We start from the raw sequence: 25,441 nt of genomic DNA, 5'->3' as shown, positions 1-25,441 counted from the left end.
TTGGCCAGCTGCAGCCGGGCCTACCTCTCTCTTCAGGGTCGGGCTGTTGGCCGACTGGGTCAGTCTTTGCCAAATTATTTACTACAGCTACTCTCAAGCATTTTATAGGCCTTCCTCTTTATCTCTTAGCTTGCAGGTAGCTTATTCCTCTCTCAGGAGGTGTACGGTACGCGTTCTGACGGCACACATGTCCTGGTGTGGAAATAGTCACGGTGCCAAATCCTCTAAATATTGTAAAATTCCAAGACCCAGTCCAAGTCTCCTAAAATAGCATGTCTGAGCAAACTTCCTGGGGCTTTTTAAACAGCCTTCTGATGTGTGTGCTGGGATATGAATGGAACTGCGGATTTCTGAAGTGTCAAGGGGGCGAATGTGTGTATACCCAAATGAGAATATTATGAATGAGTCTCTTCAGAGAAGAACATTGATGAAAAGGACACTGTTAGCAAAAACGACCACAGAAGTATGAGCAAATACTCGAAAGGAAGAACACCCAGGGGGAGTGGGTTCCCACTTTCTAGTGAACTACATTATTTTCTTTTCAGAAGTCATGCTAAATAGGAAAGATTTTCCAGTTTTAGCGAAAAAATGAAATAATGTCTGTCCTCAGTGAAAGGTCTGGGTGTGAAGACAAGTGCCAGTGTACTTCTGTGGCCATAGACAAGCCTATGGATTCCTCTCCTAAGAGGCGAGTACGTTAAGCCCTTATCTATTTTTTGTGTTTATGTTGCTCCATCAGTATGGTGTTTAAATGTCCCTCAATTTGAATGTATTTACAATTACAGCACCCTTAGGTTAGAGGACTTGTGCTAGTCTTCCCATGAAAAAGATGAAGAAGTGAGGCACGAAGAGGGTGATTTGTAGAAGATTCTTTAAAAGTCGAATTTGTCTCCTTTATTTCAGGTTATTGGCCTCTCATACCATTCTTTACCTTTCATTCAGTCATTTCATCTACAATATGAATAGATAGTGAGTTGGCAGGGAGGGTGCCCTCTGTAGTAATGCAGTTCCTCTTTCTTCACACTGGAAACTTCTGCTAGCTTCAGATATAATTTTCTTGCATCCATTGTTGTTGGTAGTTCTTTTGCTTCTCTGGGTTCTTCAGCTCTTTCAAATCAGACTACAGATCTTTTGCAATCTGTCTTTTCTTTCATGAAGTGATTTGTTTCCATCTTCAGCCAGAACCTAGGCTAGGAGAATTGCACATGGAAGACAGGGCAGAAAACTGAATGGGCTTTTCTAAAGCCTGTCTCAAGTTTTAGGAACAAATAAGAAATTCCTTCATTATTTAAACTAACTGAGCTCTGTCATTCCCAGCTTGAGTCTGTTCTCCATCAAGTCACATTCCAAATTACTCCTGATAAAGAACTGTAAAAACAGAACGGAGTGAAATACCACTAGCTTTGTATTAACCGACAGCCTACATTTTCTGGACGTGTCCCTGAAGAGTATCGAGGGATTTTTGTAAAGTTGTTGCGTGTTCTGGATTTCTCTTTGTTCCACACGAGCTTGTATTTTCTCTTGTGCCATGAGGTCTGTCAGGGGCAGCACTGACTGCTACAGCTGAAGGCTGAGCTGGCATCTTCTTAAAAAATCATGCCTCTGGCAGGACAAGTGCAGTCCAGACTTCAGAGACATGAGAAAGGGCTGTGATTAATCCGTGAATTTTCTCAGAAATCTGGGTAGTGAGTATGTGTCCTGGTTTAGCCAGGATAGGGTTAAGTTTCCCCAGCAGTGGGGGGGAAGCCTAGCCGGGTTATTCATATATCATGCTGACGTCACCTCCTGGCGCGAGCGCGGGAAGAATCGGTGATCGCGTGGGTTGGCGCAGCCGGTTCTCTCACTGCTGTATCGGTATATACTTTGCTCTGTTCATTGTTATCACTGTTATTGTTATTGTTTGTTGTGTTGCTGTTGCTCTGTTGTATTAAACCTTTCCTTATCTCAGTCCCGGGGCTTTGTATTTCACTCCCTTTGTGGGGGAGGGGCAGCGGCCGCGTGGTCTCAGAGCCCGGCAGGGATTAAACCACCACAGTATGGTAGACGTACATCTTTCCTAACTTGTATTTAATCGCGCACGCATTCCTGCCATGCAGCATACGTGTCAGCTGTTAGTCCTCACTCACAGCACAGGACGGTCCTTTCCTGGGTGGGTGAAAATCCGTTTGCAACAAAAGATGGTCCAGGGATGTTTGACAATGTGGAACTAGAGAGATTACAAAAAGAAGTTACAAAGCAGTCAAGATTTGAAATTAAAGAAGCTGACACTGAGAATTGCAAGATGCTTCCAACAGGAGCAGTTGGAATGTATTCACTTTGCAGCTTGAAGGCTATTCTCCCTAGGAAAAGAGTGAGAAATTCAAGGCCTGCTGTTCAGGAGTATTGAACGTTTATGCCAGGAGGGCTGCAGGTGCTAACACTCTTATAACAAAATAAGTGATTCACCCTTCAAAGGGAAGGCTGGGTGCATGGGCCTGGGGTTTTATTTTCTGATGAGCAGTTGTGGGAGTAAACTCCAGAACATCAGATCTTTGGAAAAAGGAGGTTATAGCTGGGATATGTTTATTAATTTCTTGTACTTCCTACCATTAACTGTCTCACCTTTTTTTTACTTATTCACATTAAATTCTTAGGCTTCATTGTTTTCAAACAACATATCCAAATGGCTCATTCCAAAGCTTTTTCCTGATCATTGATGAAATTTTAGTATCTTAGAGTTCTCAAAAGAGATTTCATGTGTTTAAAAACACTTTGACTTCTCCCTGTTCTCCCTACTCTGTTGCTGGCATTCCCACAGGTGCGTCTTCACATGGACTAAGCCATGTGTCCTCCACTGTTTTTCCTATTGTTTTTAATTTGCACGTCCTCATCAGAAATACCAGCCCATGTGGCTACCTGAAAAGTGTTAGCAACTCCCAGTGAAATGCCCAGTGCTCCTGTCCTGAATAGGCTCAGATCATGCCAAAATCACTGGCACTCAAGTTGGCAACTCTCGATCGATATTCAGCTACCTTCTCCCTGTAAAACTAGTTCTGCCCCACACCAGCAAACTGGTGGCACATTAAGTGGAGACTTTACACTGTTAATTAGTTCTGCAGATAAATAGAAGACTTTAGTTTCCAAGGTAATAAAAATGCATGTTGTAAAACTCCTGCAAAACAGAGCAAACAGACCTAATAGCTTATCCTTTGTCAAACCCGAGTTCTCTTCCCAGTGCTGCCCATGACAAAAGGTACGTAACTTCATTCTCTCTGCCTCAATTCCTCCATCTTTAAAGAGAAAATAATAAAATGCACTTCTGGTTTCACTATTACAAGATATCACATGTACCAAATATCTATGTTTTGATACTGCATCTAATCACAATGCTGAAATTACATTGTCAGTTCAGTTTTTAGGAACAGACAGGAACTTCATGTCTTGGAAGTACTTTGCTTTGGGTGGCAACATGAAAAGGTTACACTGCCTGGTATGTATAACCCTTATGCAGAAAAAAAACCCTGCCACATCAGAACTGTTGTTTTGTATGAGGATCCTCTGTTTGCTCCACTCTTTCCATCACTGCTCTCAGCTCGAGGCAGCCTTATAATGCTGTTCTTATACTACGGAAGCGTGCGTACAGGTGATCAACCCAGTGCAATGACTGCTCATAAATCCATTTTTGCAAGAGGCTGGTCAACTGGTAAAGATACTCTAAACAGCAGTGTAGCAATTGGGACACCCTAAATAAAGAGTGAAGCATTCTTTGATACTTACTGATGTTTACATACCATGCAATTATTATTATCATTGAAAATCCCGACTTCCTTTCTTTGAACATAATGTCTAAACAGGAAGAAGCTAACCTTCCTGTTTGGAGAATTGTTAGTTTCAGAAGAAATATATTTTTCTCTCTTACTTGCATTTTCAAAGATTTTATTTTTAATACAAATGGAAAAGACAAACAATAGCCTATCTAAAAGGAAGGAAAACCACATGTCTGAAACAAACAGAGTCTGCTATGAATAGATAGTCTTTGCGCTATGAAATAACTCATGTCATACCTATATACTGACTTTTGCATATTGGGAAAGGAAATGTAGACTTATTTTTGGCACCCACTACACCGTATATACAGAAAACAGAAAGCAAAGTTAGGTTTAGAAAGGGTAGAGAAGCCTCCTGTCAATCAGTACAAACAGCAAGGAAGATCATGCAGGAGTTAGATTGGCCCAAAACTAATGCCTAGATGTGATGCAAGGTTGACTAACAAGGATGAATTTAAAATTTCTGGTACCTGTGTGGCATCCAGCATTCTCTGTGGTTCATGTCAGTGCTCACAGTGGCCTTCTGGTAAATCTCAGCTTCTAAACTTTGCTTTTGCAGCTTTTGTTTAGTTGGAGGAAATACTGCTGGAGCAGCATCTCCAGTTCTGTTCCAGGTGTATGGAATCTTTGATGGCTGCCAGGAGCAGCACAGTGAGTCTGAAGACCAAGATGCTCAGTTTATCTTTGTGAGGGACAAAACAGAAAACAGGTAACTAGAAGCTATGTATGAAAAGGTGCTTGTACCCAAAAGCAGAATGAGCTGTTTGGCATCTCAAAGGTGTTTGATAACTTCTCAGAGACTGACAAGCAGCCTAATGGAATAACCACCAGAAGAGGCCTTGAAAGGAATACTCATGTAAATTTGTCTGTATGGGAGGTCTTCATATTGTCACTTCTCCTCTAGGTTATTTCATTGCAGTCAGGATTGTAGTTTTGTTGATCCTATTTATCAGCAACAACTAAAAAATCTTGCAAGAATGGAAGAGGATATATGCGATGTAAAACCACTACCTAGAGTGGGCTGGGAAGCTGGAAAGGCCCGCCTGTCTTTTTTTCACTATCTTCCTAAAGCTCTTCCTTACTTAGGGCCTGACTAATTTAGACATACCTCACCGTTAAGCAGAAGTCCTGAAATACTTGGATTATTTCTTGTCTCTTGTATTTATGAACTACATGAATATCCACCTTCTTATGATCATGGAGAAAGTGTAAAAATGTGTTCTACAGGGTCAAATACCAGACATTTACAATTGTTTTCTAATCTTTTCAGTTTTTTACACTAGTCTTCTGATTTTGGAAGCCTTATTTTACAGACCTGCATGCTAGTTGTTGGCAATACTGTATAGTGCACAGAAACCTTGCAAATATTTGCTAGTGCTAGTCCTATTTTAAGTTAAACCTGCTTACTGTACTAGGGCATTATGTTTGGTCATGTTTGTAGAGTCTGACCCTAAAAATATAGCTTGTTCTTGTCTTTGCTTGCTTCAAGCTTCCACTTCTCATGGAACCTAAGTCCCCTTCTGATGGCAAGATGCTTAGATGGTCATGTGTACCCTTCCTAATTTTGCTGCTTTCCCAGAGAATTGCATGTGCTGCTACTGCTCCAGTTGCAGTGTCTTCACCACTCACTCCTGCCACTCAGTTGTGTACTGCTCTTTGTCTGTAAGTATTTTGCCAGGTATGGGCCTTGCTTTGTGATTTAACTGGACTGCTGCTATTCACAGTTCCAGCAAGAAAAGAACCTGTTAAAGCCATTGTAAAATAATCGGCACCACATGAAATTGAGAAGGTGGGATCCAATAATCTGAAACCCAGATGGTCGCTGGCAGTGAGAAGTAGAAGAGCTGTCATGCTGAAAAAGACCCAGAAGTCAGCAAACAAGCTAAATTAATGATGTGACACAAGAAAATTAAAGGCAGAGTGATTCTGAGCAATATATGTAGCAGTGTCCCACTCAAGAGATTGAACTCTCTGTAGTCTTACTATGCTAGTGTTCTCCACACAGGTAGTACAGCTATTGGGGTGGCAGCAATGATGGACAGTAACTGTGAATTAACAAGGTGATAGATCTACCAGCATGTGGAACAGTCTCTCTGAGGGGGGATTAGCATTTGGGATTAGCAAATATAATTGCACAACACTTTGCTGAGATTAGTATGCGTGTCAAATGGGAGGGGGGGAGGAGCCTGATTTCACTGTATGTGAAATAATAATTATGTAAAATGTGAAATAATATGTGGGCATGTCATTGTTGGCTTCTGTTACCCTCCATAGGAATATGTTTGTAGAATCTGTGTTCCAGTCTTGAGTGCCTTGATTTTGAGTAGGAGCCCATGCAATCTTTGGACTCTAACAGGCTGGCTAGCTGTTGCTGTTGAACACCACTGCCTGCTTGACTAGTTAATGTTTATAATACATCTTGCAATGGTGGGGGTAGGTTTTTACTATTAAATATCTGAGGTGATACCATGTGGCACTGAGTCACTGTCCTCTGAATATTCCCTGTGCTGCTACTGCAAATAAATTCACCAGCTTCCGTCTTAATAGCTTGCTTTAGAGCCAGTGCCACACTTTACACCCTATTCTGGATACTCTCCAGCAGGTTAATGTCTTTCACTGAGGAAGGTGAGTAAAACTGATGAGAGTATCCTTAACTGAGGAGCCATAAAATTCTAATAAAGCAGTAATGTTCCCAGCGAGCCTGAAGGGAATCTGGTCAATAGTTATGAGGCTGATGCTCAATTTACGGCCTTAATTCATCAAGCATAGTCATTCTCCATTTTTGTACAGGATGCTTTTGAGGTTCCTGCTGAGCAGAGGAGTATAAAGTCAGCACAAGCCCTTTCTTGACAATTCCCCAGGCTTTGTCATTTAAGAATAGGTGACTCTATAGAGGTGGTGATCAGGGTTCTGTGACCTATTTGAAGTAATTTTTTTCATTGTATAGGACAGACTGTACCAACTGCATTTGTTCTGAGAGTTTCAGGCTTGGAGTGGTTTCACAGTGAGTGAAAAAGAAAGTTATTTTGGATCTCTTTAAAATTTGGCACTGCAGTTATTCATATGCCTGCAAACCAGTCCACAAGCAGGAATGGCTCAGTAGCATGTGCTCCAAAAATCCTTTTACTGCCTTTTGTAGACCCCTTGCAATAGAATTTGCAAGGGGTGGATGGGGGCTGGGCTACTTCTATGTTTCTAAGCTGCCTCTGTGGTAGAAAGTTTTCCCAGCTGCTCCTGACACAGGTTTGATCTCTTTAAGTTTCCAAAATAGTGTAAGAGCACGGAGGTAGACAATGAAATGCCATCCAAACATTTTATGAAAGCCATTATGTAAAAAGTCAGACCTTTCCAAAGACTGAAGTAAAGGCAAGTTTTATGCAGCCGCTTCCCACCAGTGGCATAAGAATGAAGTAGACAGAAACATTTCAAACAAAATGGAAAAGCCTTACTTAAAGCCATCTCAGTAATCTCTGTATCTACTTGTCATTCTCACATACACAGGTTAGCAGAATAAAGTTTTAAGTATCCGAAGTGACAGGAGTGTTGTGTAAGCATACAATAAAGTCCTAACTGGAGAGGGCTCTCAATTAACACTTGACCAAAAATGTTTTGTGACATTCATCCAAATATAATTTCTTAAGTATGCTTTTAGAATTCCTATCTCTTACACCATGTACACCATAGGCTAACAGCCTAGACCTGCACGTGATCTTTATTGTACAGATTCATTCCTGCTTTTGGCTATCTGTCAGTGTTTTTTATGTGAAATACTTCCCAGTATAACCTCTGACTTTAAAGGATGCCTATAAATACTTGCACTAGTTGGGGAAAAAACCAGAAAAAGGTTGGCCATTTTCAGAGAAATGGGAGACCTGCAGAGAGTTGAAATGCAGGTGGTGGCTCTTCTGACAGCCCACGGGGGCTCTGGGAAGCCAGGGCTGCTGGTTCTTTCTCAGACCTCTCTCTGCAGCAGCATTTTCCCTGCTGCCAGCAGCTGCAGCAGACGGGAGGCAGTCGGGGCTGGGAAGCCCGAGCTGTTACCTGAGCCAACAGCGACCTCCAGGGCTTCCTCAGCACAGGCAATCCCTTCTCTGACCTGCTCCCCCGTGCCCCATGGTGCCTGGAAAACGTTCCGAGATTTAGCCCTTTTCCGTTCCTGAATGACTACACTGATTGAGAAGGAAGTAATATTTTACTGCAGTAATTTTACCAATAGAAAACCCGTGTACTGGTGCACCGAGAGTAAATTAGATCAGCCACAGGCACCTCTATATTTAATCAACTGCATTCACACAAAGTGGATTGTACTTTTTCATCTCTATCACAATAGTTAAGATGGTATTATTTGTTTGCAGCTAAGGTCAAGAGAGTTTATAAAACCTCCTATTCCTGCTTCTTCACTACACTAAAAAACTCACTGAAGACATACTGAAATTATTTTAGTAATAAATGTATAAACTGAGATGAACAGTAGACTCAAGGAGTATGTCACCATCAAAATAATAGGTACAGGTTCTACAACAGTGAACACTGAGTCAGACTTTTATTAAAATGACCCTGAACAACCCCCGGAAGACACATACCTGAACAAACAGTGGTAAAATGATTACAGAGGTAAGAGAGTATCAGGCATTAACGACTCTACAAAAAAATTTCAATAGAAGCAGAAAAACACCTTAGAATTGATCAGGATGCAGGATGTATAGAGAACAACCCAAATTACACACCAGTTGTCTGTACTTTCCACTTCCAGAATGTGGCAATCACTGGGCTATTGGCCATATCACCAATGTACAGCCCACACGGCTGCTGAGGTAGTTTCTTGCTTGCTTTTCAAGCCCAGGCTTGCTTCAGATCTGAAGGGAATACTTGTTCCTCTCTGCAGGGCAGGAGGCAGCTCAACTGAAAAAGCACCAGGCTGAAAGAGCAGCAAATGAAGTAGACTAATGACCATAGTTTTACCAAGCAGAGAAGTTGTGGAGGGGAAGGGGATGAACAAGTTCCAGCTGAGAAGCTGAGGCTGAGTAGAAAACAAATAAATGAAATCTGTGTTACAGCAATGTAAAGCATACAGGTGCAAAACACTGATTCTACTTTGAAACAGAGCATGAAAAGTTTCAGAGTTCAGAAAGTACAGGACTAAATAATCCATGAACTGATGGTCAGGCTAGGCCATGCATGAAAGCATACTTGCTCACTCCCATACAGTACCATGGGCTCTTTCTAAAAAAAACTCATGGGCATCTTTCTCTAACTGAAACAGACCTGTAAGTAGTACTCTGAAAATCAGGACTAAAGTGTCTGAAGCTGAGCATCCAAAATGTGAAGTATCCATGAGTCATTTAATTCTCATGAAAATGTGTTAGTCCATAAAATAATAGCACTTTCATTTATTTGCTGGTTGCTTTCAAGCTGTTCCCATGTTTAGTAGGATTTATACTGAAATAGTTATCTTTCTACCTCATTTTTCAAGGAAAGATAAAGCCAACTTGGTTATTCCTGCCATGGCACAGCTGGAAATGGGGTATTTAGAAAGCCAGCAACCCATACACAATCAATGTGAGAGTGTTGCTACAGTCGGCAGCTCTATACCGCTGGCTTTCCTTCGCACTTTTTTTTCCTTCAGAATTTGGCAAGAAAGGTTATTTAAAAACCAGTCTACATCTTGATAATCTTCAGGCCACCGCAAATATCGACTCCTTTGTAAAAAGTTTCGAATTGGTTTATGTTTCATCAGTTGATATTGAGAAAGTGACCCAACCACTACCATAATGAGGACATCTTTCAGATCACAAAAGTACCTGCTCTGGGCAAAATTAAAGGCTTCCACACACCACCCATCTTTGAGAAACTGCCTGGTCACAATGCAAATTGTTTTCCTGCTGTTCCAAATGGCATCACGAATATTATTGATATGTTCTTCCCCAGGCAAGAAATCTCTTTCCTCAAAGCACAACGTAAATCTGTTTTTATCAAAATACTGTGAATCCAGGTGCTTTAGCAAAGAATTCTGGACCCATTCAAAGTCATTTTTGCTGTAGCACAAATATGCATCATATCTGTATTCGCTTTTATCTGCTACTTGTGGATGGCTGCCTATTATTTTTTTGGTGATAGTTTTATACCAGACAAAACAAATCCCCCGACAGCGAGTAAAAATGATGACTGCCATGAGAAACATGAGAAGAGTGATGGCAGTAAAGAGGAATACTGAGAACCTGAGTGTCTGCTGGAGTTCATCTTCACTGCAATCATCGTATGTCAGAGACGTCAGTGGTACCCCTGCAAATGCAGGTGGGTATACACAGTACCTGTCAGATTGTGAGCCAGCTAGGGTTACATTGGTTTCATTTAGCCACACTAGTAGGCTCTTTAAAGTACAATCACAGACATACTTATTATGTGTTATATCCAAAATACTCAAAGTCATGAAGACTTCAGGCTCAGGGGAAAAAAGCTGGTTTCCAGATAAGTTTAGGTTTGTTAGGCTTTGTGGGAAAAGCCCAGGAGAAAGATGAAACAATTGATTGGAAGCTAGATTAAGTCTTTTCAGAGATGTTAGACCTCTAAAAATCTCCTGTGGAAGAGCACTAAGGTAGTTGTTATTCAGATGTAGAACCTGAAGTTTGGACAGTGGCCTGAACACATCCAAACATAAATCTCTCTCCCACACAAGCTGTAACATATTTTCACCTAGATCCATATAGATTAGCTGATTGTTTTCTATAACATTATCACTTTTCACACAGTAAGAGAAGCGATTCTGTTTTAAGAAGATATACTGCACATCTGTAACTTGGAAAAGAATATACAGGTCACCCAGGTTTGCCAACCAATTTCTTTCTAATTCAAGGTGTGTCGCTGCTATTTTTGTGTCAGCTATAGACATTATCTTATTGTCACCTAAAAAGGCAGAGGTCAGATGTGGAAAGGAAGGGAGTTTTTTAATGGCGTTGTCTCGGAGATCAATTATTTTCAGACTTACTAAGTTACTGAATGATTTTTCACCAATCATCCCAATATGATTTTGCTGTAAATCAATATACATTACACTATATAGACCCTCAAAAGTATAATCGTACAACTCACCTAAAAGATTACTTGAGAGATTGAGAGTTTTCAGGTTTCCTAAGCCAAAAAATGCTTGCCTTTGGATTTGATTTATCTTGTTTTTGAAAAGGTTCAGCAATTCCAGATTACTGAGGCTTTGAAAGATTAAAGAATTGAGAGAGAAAATGTAACCATTTGAAATATCAAGCAAATGAAGATCACTTCTTGCTAGCCCTGCAAATGTATCATTATCTGGATTTTTTAAATTATTAAAGCCAAATCCCGAACCCATTGTATGAGAGCTAAATACTAAAGAACCAATTTGAGTCCCTTTAATGGCTCTACAGAAATATTGGACTTTCTCTGTGGTCCAGCCATTGTCACTAAGGTCTAGTGAGTTAAACGTAATATTTCTGAAAGGATTTGGGCATTTGGCCCAGGCTATTTCATCTGTCTTGTACAAATTATTAGAACTGAGGCTAAAAAATAAAAAGTGTTTTCCTTGGAAGCTGGTAAGATTGCTTTCACACAGGTTGGATATCTTGTTGAATTTCAGGTTCACAGTTTTCAAGACTGTTAGGTTATAAAATAAGGGATGAGGCTGAAGTTTTGTGATTTGGTTCCCTGAAAGATCCAATTCTTCTAACGAGCTCAAATCTTGAAAGTAACGTTTCTCCAGGATGGAGTCTCCAAGGTAGTTCTGAAACAGACGGAGTACAGTCAGACTCGGCAAGCCCACAAAAGCATCAAGATCCAGTTGAAGAATCCTATTGTATCCCAAGTCTAAGAGACGAAGGTTTGGCAGGTTCCTGAAAGCTCCTTTTCCTGTAGTAACAGGATAGCCATATTGCATTCCGATTTCCAACAGCAACAAGTGCTCCAGCAGAGGAAATGAAGTTGCAGTCACTTGTCTGATATAGTTGAAAGTTAGCAAAAGCTTCACTGTATCCTTTGGCACAAGTGGAATATCTGTGAGGTTGCAGAAATAATATAGGGAGACTTGGGCTTCTGAATAACAGCTTTTAAATGCACATATATCACTAGCTAGTGATATTCCAAAGACAAGTACTAGCTGTTGATGTAACATCACGAATCTATGTGAAAAAAAGTGAAAATAGTAAGCATTAATTCTGTGGTTGGCTATCTATGTAGTAAGTTGTAGAGCACATTTTTAACAGTTGTAGAACAAAAGACTGAAACTTACTAGTGATCTGGGATTTATCCTTCTCTGAAGTCTAACAGGCATCATCTGATAGGCTTGCTGGTTCAGAAAATGGATCCCAAAGAGATGCGAGCACCTCCTACGACCTGAAAAGTGACCGTCCTTTATGTACGTACCTTAAGGGCAGCACCAAATCCCTGCTAGGTAAGCGTGAAAATCTTGGCCTAGCTATGTAGTTTGCATCATGGAACTGGTAAAGCTGTTGTATTTCCTTAATTCCTTAATCAGTTATCCAAACAGGTTTAAACAGTTTGGATTGTTAAAGTGCGGCCATCCAGTCATCTCAACAGAGCAGGCCAAGCTGCTCCTTCCTTGAGCACTCTCCCTGTGAGGGCAATCACACTATTTGGAATTCAGATTGCTGTCACACAGAGTGCCTAACAGCCATGAATTTTTAAAAGGGGGACCTCTTTTGGGGCTCCTTGAGCCTCAGATTAACCCTGCAATGTGAAATTGTTCTTGAAAGGGTTGTAAAACAGTTTTGAAAGTATAGGCAGGAACAAGGCTACCAGCGAAGGAAAAGAAAAAACACGGTAGCCTGAAACTGTGCTGCAAAATTTCACGTTTTCCTGAACCAGAAATTCTTAAGTTATACAAAAATGTGTATAACATGATTTATGCAGCTCACTGACGAATCCATTTATTCATTTATTCCCACTCTGGATTTTCCTTGCATTATGCCATCTGTCTGCCTGTCTCTTTATCTGAGACAAACACCTTTTCAAAGCAAGTGAGGTCTTTTTTATTGAGCATGGTAAAGAACAGCGCAAATTATTAGCCCTAAAGTGGTTGGTTGTGTACTGTAGTTTAAAAAAAACCTTCTAAGATTGCAACCACCTGCCTCTCCTTCTAAAAAAAGCATTTATTGAAATGAAATGACAACCCAGTGGAAGAATTTTTGTGACCTCCAGCACAATCTGCTAAAAATCGGTAGGTGTAAATCCTTGTGGAACCAAACCCCCAATGGCCATCTAACATCTGCAAAGTAAATCTACTTCAGAGAGGAAAGAAGTTGGGCTTTGAGCCAGTAAATTAAAAAGAGGTAAACCCTGCTAATTATTATTATGATTTGAGCACACTGCTTCTTTGAAGCACAAGTACAAAATTCTATGCAGAATATTGCACTTGAACTAAAATCATCTTACACTTGTTGCCATCATACAAAGTGATTTCTGAGAAATTAAAAAGTATGTCAGTAGAAACCACTATGATATTCCCATTGCAAATACCAAGTGAGCTAGCCATTTTTTAGAGACTATCTGCTAAATAGGAAGTACAAGGATATTATAGTACCATCAAATCTTCTGTACCTAACATTTTTGGTAACTGTTCTCAAAGTCATTTGATTATACTAAAACCTGAACATGTAACAGCTGTGACTATGAGGGTGAGTCTGCAAATTTCCACTCTAGAGGCTCAAACACCAAGTGGGAAACACGCATACCTTGCAACTTAAAATACTAATCTTGTCATTTTTTAAGAAATGTCATGGTTTTGGAACAAGATCTGATTCTTGAAAGTAAAAGAGATTATGAATACAGGATAGAGTGCTGAATTCTGAGGTCCTGACATTCCAATTTCATTCACATTTTCTCACTAAGGAATTTAGGATGTGCTGCAAAGAAAAGAAAATTGCAGGTAGCGCGTATCAAAATTCTGTTAAGAGATTTTAACCGCATCTATGGGGAATAATTCCTAGTACTACAAAACAATTGTGTTTTCTGCCCTCTTTTTTTTGACCTAGCGTGCACTGTTAAAAGGGGACAGTACAAACAGGAAACTATATAATGTTTGTCTTTATGACTTCAAAATGTTGTAGGTTATTAAAAAAGACACAACTAAACATACAGCAGGTCATTCAAGATCTTGTTTACTTTCTACTGTTCTTTCTGCTTGAGCCATGAAAACAAAACACCAAGTTTCCCTTTTATTGTTTGTTAACTATGGTTCTTGTTGACACCATAATATGTTTAGCACAGATAGTTTTAAATTACATTTATCTTTCAAACATTTTCACTTTCATTCCTTGTATTTGCCCAAATGCTATGGCTGGTTTGTAAAGTTTGGGCAAAATCAGAGCACCACTAAAAGCAGTGACAAATAGAAAGTACTCTGGAAATCAAAATTTAAGAGATGTATTTCAATTTTCACAAGAGAAAGCTAAAATGTTTAGAGCAGAAGAATTAGTAGGCATTGTTATCTTTAAATCTATAAATGTAATTTTATTTTTATCATTAGAAAATAAGAAAATGGTGAAACATTTCTAGCCACCTTTGCTTTTACACTTACTTGCTTTTCCACATTCTTGTAAGTTAAAGAAGTCTCTAACAATCTCTTAACAGTTATTACACTCCACCTCCGCTCTGGTTTGGTGACAAGGAAGATTTCATTTGTAAACTCTTTGCTCCCTCAGGTTTTTTCTGCGTAAGTTACTACCTTCTCCCTCAAATCTTGGCCCTCCATGAGCATAAGGAGGATGGTGGCAGTAAACTGCTTTCATGAGGACAGCAAAGATTTTTAATTTAACAGAATCCCTCCATGTAGCATTTCAGACAACCCTTCACCATTGTACATTAGCACCTAAAAGCTTTTGGTAAGAATATTCTTCCCACAAAATGATGATCATCCCGTTCAGTTATGTGCCTGTGCATGGACATGGAGATCAAGGGATGTGTAAATACTTCATTCGTTATTGAAAACTGCAGTAATGAAGTTCAGGGAACCAGAGCACAGCATCTGAGATTTTGTTGCCTTCTACTGCGTTGATGTCAGAAGGAGTAAGAGGTAAAGGGAAGGGGGAAAGTAGAAGGGGAAGGAAAAATACAGCAAATGCTTTTGGGATGGAAAGTCTAAAGCTGGGTATGTTTCTGAGCAATGGAAAGAACTTTTACAATGCAGGGTGGATATTCTACCTAGATCTAAAGGCAGCAAGTGAGTGCATACAGAATGCAAATACTCTAGCTCTGGTCTCAGTCTCCTCCGGAAGTGTGTGTCTGGATCAGGGAAGGCTGATGCAGATGCTTTGAGTCGTCTGGAACTGTACAAATTTTTTAAAAACTCACTTCTGTTAACTTGCTTTAAATCACGTAGAAACATTCACTAGCACAGCAAAAAAGGAAAGGGACTGACAGTACCTGAGAGTAGTAGTGCCTGTCCGTCTCAGCACAGCTGTGTACACCTTAGGACATCCACAGAGTCTGTCAGTAAGCAGGGCCTGAAGTAGAGCTAAAGAGGAGGACTAAGACTGTTTCCTTTTTGATGTACACAAGCCAGGAAAGAAGTTAGAGTAACAACTCTCCCATGGAGAGTTAGAAAGTGCTTGCCATTCCCTTTTCCACACCCCCTACAACAATGCACTGAAGTCCCCATAAATAAAGAATGGGTTACATACCCTATTTTTGTCCTTGGTGATGTCCAAGAGTATTTGCTTGCTTTTTAAAAGAGTGATCTGAAAGGAAAATTTTGGTCTCAGAAGTGGTTTTGTGCAGCATTCAGTAGCATGCTCACTCTCTTCAGCAGCCTCCCATGCTTCCGCCACATAACCCTAGGTCAAATATTAACCAGCACATGTGATTAACCAGCACAAGTGATCAGACATGTACTGTAGGTGCTCATGAAAATGAGCAGTGGGCATCATTTGTCAGCCATAGGTTTTGGAGAACCCAGCAGCAGAGGTGCTGGCTATCTGGGTGGACTCTGGAGAAGGCTAGTCTGATATAATCATCAGTAAGATTTAAAGAGTTTAAAAATCTTTTCGATAACCTATTGCAGTGACCATGATATCCTCCTAAGATTTTTCCTAGATGGCAACTCAGTCAGCCAGAGGAACTGTGTGCCCACTACAAGCACAGATTGCTTGAAATAATTCCACAAAGATGAAGTCCTGTGACCAAGAATACTGGTCATTTAGGTGTTTGGGATGTGGTCGGTGAATAAAGACAGAGCAAAGACAGAGCTTTACCTGTCGGTAAAGACAGAAATAAAGCTGGTAAATTTTTCAATTATCTGCATCAAAAAAGAAAAAAATCTTTTGCTCATTCTAATTTTTAGAAAAACATCCAGGCCATTTTCTCTAGGTCACTGATTCACAGATGAGTAGGGTATATATAAATAAAGGTGGCGGTATCTTTTGATGAGTGTGTGAGAATCTCATCCCTAATTGCCGCAAGCCTGCTTTAGGATTAAGGGATAAACATTAATCCCACTGCCAAGTTGGAAGGCTTTTCTTCCCCTCCATAGCTAAGGGTCTTGCTGTTTGGACAGCAAGATGTGAGAGCTCTCTTGGACCCTGCATGAGTGCTGCTGTTACCCTGATGTCTTTCTGTGAAACACCACTAGTTGTCACAGGTAGCACAAAAGCTCGCCAGAGAAAGGGAAGAAAGAAAGATAGGGGTATTTCTTGCCTGTAAAGTCAATGCATAGAAGACAGTCCTCTCTTCTCCCCTCTATACCCAAAAACATTAGGCACTGATGAGACAACCATCTTAGTTGTCCCTTACTATTTTTTTCTATAGTGAGATGTGTTTGGGTATAAAATTACACTGACTTAACTTTAAATTTGATATGCACGCTGCTTTTGTCATCAGTGTACAACTTCTCTTGTGAATGTTTTGAAAATACATTTAAGCCAACTTCTATATGTATATGTCCAGAGTCCAGCTAACTGAACAGAGTGTTTTATATTCATCTAATCTAAACTACACTGAGTTTGCAACAGTGTTTAAGTTTCTAGACAGACTGGTGCTACACTTCTGCTTTCTGGCAAATTCTAAGATTTGACATAATTCTCCAGTTTCAAATTTCATCAGCAATAGGTGTTTCTGTGTAAAAAAATCATATAATTTCAAATGTTTTGCTTCTGATTGTTAGATACTAATATAAATACATTTTTGACAACTTCTGTCCCTCTCTTACGTTCACCTGATAGGGATGGACACATTTATAGTTGTGATATAATAAACTGGGGGTCCTGACCATATACAGCTTCTGAACTCTGCTTGAAGTGGTTATGCTCTTAGTATGAAATCAGTCTGGCATATGGTGCCTCTACATGGCATCCAACACTACTGACAAAGGTTGCAGGATGTCTTTCCCAGACCAGAAAAAACAGTCAGCTGTTAAATCCTTTTGGGACAAGGCTTAACTAACTCCTAGAAGAGTTAGTTAACCCCAGATCTTTCTGCCAGAAGCTGGCAAAATGCAGCACTCGCAAACTGTATCAATAAATAAGCTGCAGCTACAAAGCATGCGGGGCATGAAAGAGCCACTGGGAAGGGGAAATAATGAACAGGAGTTTGGAAACTTTGGGTAAGTGAGGACATTTTTGCTTAGTTTCAGGTTAAGCCTGATACAGTATAGATAACCTCAGCTAGGAAGACTCTGAGATTTCAAAGGGCTCTTGATTCAGTCCACAAATTCTGGAACAAGAATCCCAAAATTCAAAGAAATCCTTTCTTTCTTCTCCATCCTCTTTCAAACCCAGTTAACTTTTGAGAACAAATGTTAAGAAAATGTTCATATCCTGACAGTATTAAAGTTTAAATACCTAATCTTTGTACATCTGTAACTGATCTTTGTCCATGTTGCACATAAGGTGCTTGGAATGGCTCCAGGAAAAGGGTTATGGTAGATACAACAGTCTATTACCACTCAGCCATGCTGACAGGACAAAGCTGAGCTGTAAGATACAACGAAACACACATAGAGCTTGTTGGCAGTTGGGGCTGAAATGGGGTCTCACAGTTTAGCAGTGTGGGATGGCTCAGCCAACTCAAAAGTGCTGCTGGAGCCTATGTGAGACTCTACTCCTGACCTGAGACTTGATACGTCAATGAATGATCTCAGTCCCCGTGTCCATCTTCTTTTCTTCAGTCCCTTTCTCTTTTCACTATACTTTGGCTTAGGCATGGACCAAGGGCACCAGCATATAAAGGGGGTTTAGCTCCTACATTAGTATGACCTACTGCATCTGTCTTTCTACGTTACTATTTAATCTGGATGTAAGGGGGAATTTTGGATGTTAGCTGCCCAGTCAGAAAGGTAACCCCTGATCAAAGTCTCAGAACAAAGACTAGAAAGCATGCACAAACCTAACGCAGCCCAGGCACAATTCCCTATCCCCTGGTACGTGGCTCACGCAGCTTGTGTCTTATTTGGAGTGCATTGATCCTTCTGTGGAAACACCCAAACAGAATGAAGCAGACTTGTGGCGGGGAGGAGCATAACAAGCAAATCCCATTGCAAATGGTCAAAACTTGTGTCTCTTGTTTATATGTCATGGGGCTGAGACTTCCTCTAAGTATCTAGAGAGGTTCAACTGGTTACCTATGACTTTCAAGTTTTCTGAGAATGGATCAAAGCTTTGAGGCTAGAGCTGTAACTTTGGAAACTGGTACCTCAAAGTGAAAGGAGATGCTAAAAGAAGAACTGAGGAGGTAACTATAGTTTTCCAGTTCTGGAAAACCAGGGAAATACCAATTGGATGCAACATTATGCCAGAGGCACGTACTGACAAAGGAAAGTGGAGGACAGTAACATCAGTTGCTAATTCTGTACTCAACACTGGGCTCTAAAGATGAAGTCTGGTTATGGATTTTAACTAAACCATCATTTCAGATTAAACAACCAAAATCGAGCAAGCAATGTTCTATTCTGAAACAATTCAAGAAGCTTATCTTCCAACCTCTGCTCAGCAAGATATCCTCACAGTTCTCGCATTCTTGTTTGCATAACCAAGCTTCCGTAGGAGAGATATAAGGTACCGTTACTGAACATACTTACGTGCTTATAGCCTCATGGTTAAAGCAATTTCCTTGAGTGAGAACCACACTGAAGGTTCTCAGACTGAAGAAGCCTAGGTACTCAGGTCTTCCACTTCCTTTAATGGTCTAACTGGGTCATAATATCAGAGACCTCTCCTTCCCTTGGCTAAAGTCTGAAAGATGATGTCCATGGCTACTACGGCCTGTACTAGACCCAAAGCTGCAGCTCTGCTAGAAGTGCTCCATGCAGGCTCCCCCAAGGAGGCCTGCTTGGGGCCGTGTTCTTCATATTGATCTCCACAACATCTGCAATCGCTGTGCAAGGCTCCTCACCCTGGGGTGCTCCTGTACAATGGCTTAAACATACTGGGAGCAGCAGCAGAAATGGTGGTGCCACTGGGGCTTCTGACTGAAGGAAAGGCCTTTCGGATCAGATTTTGGGGACTTGGCTGCCTAAAATCTACTGAAATTCACCTGAATAGACAAATGTGTCTCAATCTCATTATTTGGTTCTTGAGTCCCTTCCTGCCATCCAAATAAGAGAGACTCCCTCTTCAGTTTTCCCTATATATTCAAATGTCACAATTCTGTAGGGAATTGAGAGTCATTCCTACTCCTTGGACAAAGTGCAGAACAAGTGAAATATCCTCACCTAATACTCTAATATCATTAGTCTTTTCTTCACTCATGGCAACAATTATGGGCATCTTTCCCAGAAGCTGGTGACACACACTGACTGTGAAGGACTATTTGTATTTGGCACTTGGTAAAATTTCTCAGGAAAAAACCCTAAGACCTTCAAAGAGCACCCTTTTTCTTTTAATCTAACAGAAAGCCTACTGACAAGGAGTTTGTTTGTAATATTTATCTAGGTCATAAAAAAGATCTTGAAAGATATATCACAAACAGTAAGCCTTTGTTCTTAGGCTGGCCACATAAAGGCCAACTGTTGCGAAAATTTGTATTGCTGCTGTTATCTGATTAGATCAAATCTACTTACTGAAACAAAAATAAAGCTCCAAGCTTTTGCCCAAGCTCTAAGCCATCATAATATATGCATTTGTGCTCATAAAAAGCTGTGCAGTGTAAACACACTTTTCTTCATGGGGCCCCTCTAGCCAATTGCAATCTTAAAAAGAAACAATTTAATTCATCAGATGATTAATGAAGTGCCCCTTCCCACCCCCTCAGCCTCTCCCTGAAGTTGCTGGGATGCTTAACTCAAATACAGTATTTTCCAGTGTAAAATCAGGAGGCATGTTATAAGGTGAGTGACTACTGTGACAGTTCCTATCGTCGATGGGGAAAACCCAAGGCAATAAGACATTTAATGACCTGACAGAGCAGAAGGATCATAAAAAACAGCCACTGGTTTGGGTAATCAGAAGCTACCTATGGGATGTAATGATCTAGCTTCTGCTCATCATCTAGATTTATTTTTGTTTTAATATCCCCTCAGGTTATATGATGAGATGCGGACACACAAAGATAGTGTGATTCCTCTATTCTTATTATAACCGTTCTTTAAAAGAACGCAGTCTCCAGAAGGATGGGAAAATAAACTTGAAAATGTAGACTAAAACATGATCTGGGCTATTTCTTGGGGGGACAGGAGTAAACCAGACATGCACAGGGAGGGTGCTGTATTCCGAGACTCCATCCCCTGGCCCCAGCTCAGTTGTTTTTAGCCGCTAGCACTGTTTGGAGTGTCTCCCTCCTGAGCAGAGCCTGCCTGCTCTTTTCCCTTCCTGAGCAGCCAGCGGGGCTGGTTGTTCCAGCGAAGTGCCCAGCGCTGGGCACTGGTCTATCTGCCAGCCCCGGGCAGCCCGGGCTCCTCTGCCCCTGTGTCTGACAGGGGATGATGAAGGCAGAGGGAGCCTCAGCTAGGCTTGAGAAGAGGACCAACAAGGTTTTTTACACTCTTCCAGGTCCTAAGGAAATGAACTTCTTGAGGCTTCAGTGAGGATAGCGAAGATTCCTGGTTCGTTTCTTTTTTTTTTTTTTTCGAACTTGGTTGTTTCCCAGCAGAGGTACTTGTTCAAAGCTGCACAAACCACCCATGCGTGGTGACAGTCACCACTCAGGTATTCTTGCCTCACACCCTGAATCCATGTTGACTTTCTTTTTCTTTGAAAACTGTCATGTGATAACTGCCTGGTCTCAACTAGAAACAGCTCCAGGAAAACCGTGCTTCCCTCCTGTTAGTTTCCCTTCCCTCTTAGCTATCATTTTGGACTGTGTTTTTCACAAAGTGTTTTTAGCCCAGAGACAAAATGTCCTTTTTTTGTGCTCACGGGATAATTAGAAGCAGCCAGGATTAAAACTGTCACGTGGAAAAGATCAAAGTGTTAATAGGAAAGAACTCTCAAGAATGACAGCCAGGTTTTTAACGTACAGGCGGCCAGCTTTCACTGATGGGACAGAAATTCTTGAGGAAGCAGCAGTAAGTGGAGGAGCAGCATTCAGACTGTAACTCCTAGGGTCACAAGCATAGCTCTGTACAGCCTCACCTGCAAAGCTAACCTTTTTATAAAGCTCATCAGCACTGTCATGCCTGTGAAATAGTGGTTAGGCATAAAACAATGGTAATGGGTGGGTAGCTGAAGTCAGCAAAGATGACTAAATGGCTTGCCGGAGGGGAAGCGGCATGGTTGCCACACCTGCACGCCTGGGACCCAATCTGGGCACCTTATTTACTGAGGAACTATTAAAAGAGTATGGAGACAGGTGCCTAAATATGTGGAGCCAAACAGAACAACGGATAACAAAGAGATGTGTGCTTTTGCAAGTATGTGTTTTGCACACATATTTTTAAAAAGCAATTAAAAGATAACAAGCTACAAATGTCCAGTGACAAAAGGTACCTGGTACAAAAGAGAGACAGACAGCCAATCTGCCCAGCATTAAAGTGAAGTTAGAAACCTGCTCCACTCTTACCTGGAATGGAGATGTTGAAAGGATACCTCCTGGATTTTTTTTGAAATAGGCTTTACATCAGAATAAATTTGAGTTAGCGCTTAACTTGGTGGTGGAGGAAAAAATATGAAAATTACACTCACAAGTATAGCTGACATAACTTTGTACTGTAGAACCTATTGTGCAAAGGAGACCTAACAAGTGAAGAAGGCAGAAAAGTAGCTAGTAGCTGTTCTGAAGCAGTTCTTGTGTGAGGCCATTGGTGAGTTACCTATTTCATCGACTCACAGTATGGTAGGGCTCACCTGCATATATATCCCAGGTCAAGTGCTTATCTACTGATTATCCTTATACAAGATGGTCCCAACCCAACCAAGAAGAGCAGCTGCCACACAGGCTAACCTGCATGAAAGGCATTTAGAGTGGAAGCAGGAGACTGAATTATACACTCCATGCACTGCATGTAGAAAGACCTGCACCTGATTTCTGAATCCATAAAATACCTGCAGTCTGACACCTAGGGACTGCCAGAACAGAAATCCCCATGCAGGTTGTAGTTTAAATTCTGTCCCTACCCAGCTCTTTCTGGAGAGAAAGGTATCAATATCTTCATTTGGCACATTAATCTATCATGCGAAACAGCTACAGTCAATCCTGTTTTCTGCACAATGCAATACCAAGCCCTTTTATCTCACAAATACCCATTAACTGTGGAAGCACTGGTTATTTTGGACTGGAGGCACTCTCCTCCTCTGGTTACAGCTCCTCCAACTGAGTGAATAACGTTCAAGATTCACTAAATCAAAGACATGTTTCAGCCTAATGAGGGTTGGGGGGTGCTTTGTATGGGGGGCCAAGGGAGGGGAGGGAGAACTGCTCTGGGCAGTTTCCATATTCTGACTACGCACATGTTCAACCCAGAAACCATCCTTAGAGAACAGCCTGGAGACCCTTCTTGCCCTCCCATCTAGTTCCTGCCTCTTACCATCTCAGTCGACTTCTAGAAGTTCTTGCACAATGACATGGCTTCAAAAGGAGGCTGAAGAGTGCCAAAAAAAGCCTGTCGCCAATTAGGGGGAAGACATTTGTCTCATTCACCCTCAGGCAGAGGATGGAATTGAATGAACTCTCCCATGACCTGGGTGAACACTCCTAGCCGTAAACCACTGAATTAAAGGTGTACAGTGACAATTCACCGCTCCATTTTAAAACAAAGTCGCAGCCACTGCTGTGTTTTAGGCTGGGTCTGAGCTAGAAGCATGCCTACATCAAAACACCGGTGCAACGTAGCTAGAGCAGATGTTGAGTAATTAGCCCTGCCAGACTCGGGCATTGCTGGGCACCTGCAAGAGCAGAATGTTCCATGCTCGAGTACTGAAGTGAGGGCCGAGGGACCCCGCTGTCACCCCGCTGGCCGGACTCTTCCCTAGAGCACGTGAGGCTGTCCCTCAAGTCCTACCTCAGATGCCTTTGTGCCTTTTAAGAGCTTTATACCCTACGTATCTGTTTTTGCCCACAAAATGAGTGTAACAATCGGAAAAAAAGTGTGCTGCCCCATAGCCCGGCTCGCCGCCTGCAGGCCGGCCCAGCCCGGTGTCCCGGCGAGGCCGCCAGGCCGGAGGCCGGCCGTCGCCTCACACGGCCCGCGCTTACCCCGCCGGCCCGGCCTGGCCGCGCCGCCGCCCGCGGCCGAGGCCACCCCCGCGCCGGGGCGGAGCGGCTGTTAACGGAAGGCCTAGGCCACCCCCCGGCCGCGGGGTGGGGGAGTACCCCCCCGTCTGTCACCCCCTCCATACACACCCACCGGCCGCTGAAGGGAGAACGCGTGGTCAAAAGCTCCAAGCTGTGCGGCAGGGGTGCGGTGCGGTGCCGGGCAGCTGCCGCCGGGGAGCCGCCGCGTCCCCGCTGACGGAGCCGGCCTCGAAACCACGGACCGTACCTGAGCCACTTCCTCAATAACGGCCAGCGCCAAGAGGTGGGGTGAAGAGCGGAGGAGAACGGTGGTTATGTGGCTGTGGGGTGAAAAAAAATCTGAAAGAAAGGTAGAGACAGCAGTGAAGAAACGCCGCCAGGTGGATTCCCCAGCAGGGTGGAAATCCTCCCTGGCTTTCTAAGACCAGTCGCTGGACACTGAGAAGGGGTCAGGCCAGGGGAAGCCAGGCTGAGGGGTGCAGCGGGGGCGCAGGAGCCAGCTTTTACAGGCTTTGCTCACTGTAAGCATTTTAGTCTGTAGGAGATGATCACACCGACTCATCGCAGGCTAAGCAATGTAAAAATCTGTGTTTGCTGGCTGCTGGTGCTTAAGCTGTTTCTTCTGATCTTCAGCAGTTGGGAAGAGCTGGCTCACACGCTCTCTGCCTCTTGCCGCCAGCATGGCTGACCCTCTGATGGGCCCTTCATCTGACCCAGGCTACCTGTAAGCAGCTGATCCTCTACTCACATTCTTATCCCATTTCCAATGGTCATTATGTGCTATTTTCTGCATTACCTTCTACTGAGTAGAATACTTAGGCTTACTAAAGAAATTAAGACAGAATGATAGATCATCTCAAGTGATTTACTTGCCTGTTAATGCAATTCTTAAAGAGGAATCCAGGAATGAAAAGGGGGGTAAAAGAGAGGACAGGGTAATTTTTATTTTAAAAAATTACAGTAATTTAAATTTTCATTTTGCATTTAAATACAATTTCTGGAAATTGATGCTCTTTGACAAAGTGGCCACTTCTGAGCTAACTCTTGAGCACACTGCTGCCTGGCCATACCCACAGCAGTGAGCTGCAGATTTAGTAACACTGCATGGGAGACATAGGTGCCTAAAGCATTGCATCTACAATATACATCACATCAACCAAAGCATGACCTGATCTGGACAGTTGGAAATGCAGAATGAGGGTCATGTCTTAAGATTCACCTATTAAATAAAATGAGGCTCCACTCTTTTGGGGTTGCACAACTCTCAACCTCTTTTGGAATTAAATGCCTAAGGCAGCTCTTGCTCACAACTCCCAGCAAGTTGTAGACCCTTCTCCTATCCCTCCACTCAACAGCCAGATTGCTCCTTCTGGAGCCTCTCTCTTCCTAATAGGATCTGAACTCTGCTTCTGTCCCTGGTGTCTGCTGATGTCCCACCATTCCATGGGGATATCTAGATAGGAAATTCTCACTCTCCTGCTTAACCTGTCCTGCTTTGTATGGAATCGACTGGGCCAGCGATGACACCAAAGTGCCTATCTTCATGCTGATCTGGGTTATGCACCTTTAATTACTGATGCTTACATCACTCCTGTATTAAGTATTTATAAGTGATTGCATATATATGTATTTTAATGGTATTGATGCACCTCTCTGGTTGCCTGTGATATATTCTGCTTACGTTAAATCAGGTGAAAGATTACAACATGTTCAGGCACTGAAACAATAGTTCTAAGGCCACTGAAAACAGGTCCTGTGTACCTGGAGAGATGTAGTGTTGCTAAATTTGGAATACTGTGTTTAAACCAAACACAGGGAATTGGACAAAGTCAAATAAACCAGTTTAGGAAAAGTCCTACAGAATTCTGTCAGGTCACATGGAATGTTAAGTATCTGGAAGTACCCAGTGTTTTGTGCGAATTTACAGTGTAAGAGATGGTTGTGATACTTACGCTGAAATATATGATATTTATTTTCTGTTTGGTCCTCCTCTT

The 25,441-nt window shown here is 41.9% G+C and overlaps 1 protein-coding gene and 1 long non-coding RNA gene across 2 annotated transcripts; both read right to left on the bottom strand.

Annotated features, from left to right (window-relative positions):
• Nucleotides 1–988: 988 nt before the first annotated feature.
• LOC141921708 (uncharacterized) lies at nt 989–23,653 on the bottom strand. The gene is made up of 4 exons (XR_012622744.1): nt 23,560–23,653; nt 15,470–15,526; nt 15,213–15,303; nt 989–2,206 (listed from the first exon to the last, which is right to left on the bottom strand). It is a non-coding gene; the product is annotated as an uncharacterized LOC141921708 (long non-coding RNA).
• On the bottom strand, nt 8,326–12,131 carry TLR5 (toll like receptor 5). Its single transcript, XM_074820627.1, has 2 exons — nt 12,061–12,131; nt 8,326–11,950 (listed from the first exon to the last, which is right to left on the bottom strand). The coding sequence occupies exon 2, from the start codon at nt 11,941–11,943 to the stop codon at nt 9,361–9,363; it is 2,583 nt and encodes an 860-aa protein (XP_074676728.1). The 5' UTR covers nt 11,944–11,950; nt 12,061–12,131; the 3' UTR covers nt 8,326–9,360.
• Nucleotides 23,654–25,441: the final 1,788 nt, after the last annotated feature.

The sequence above is a fragment of the Strix aluco genome, chromosome 3 (assembly GCF_031877795.1).
Source record: "Strix aluco isolate bStrAlu1 chromosome 3, bStrAlu1.hap1, whole genome shotgun sequence".
NCBI classification, from domain to species: Eukaryota; Metazoa; Chordata; class Aves; order Strigiformes; family Strigidae; genus Strix; species Strix aluco.
Note: the sequence above shows the minus strand (reverse complement) of the source record. Positions and strands in the feature narration are given on the sequence as shown.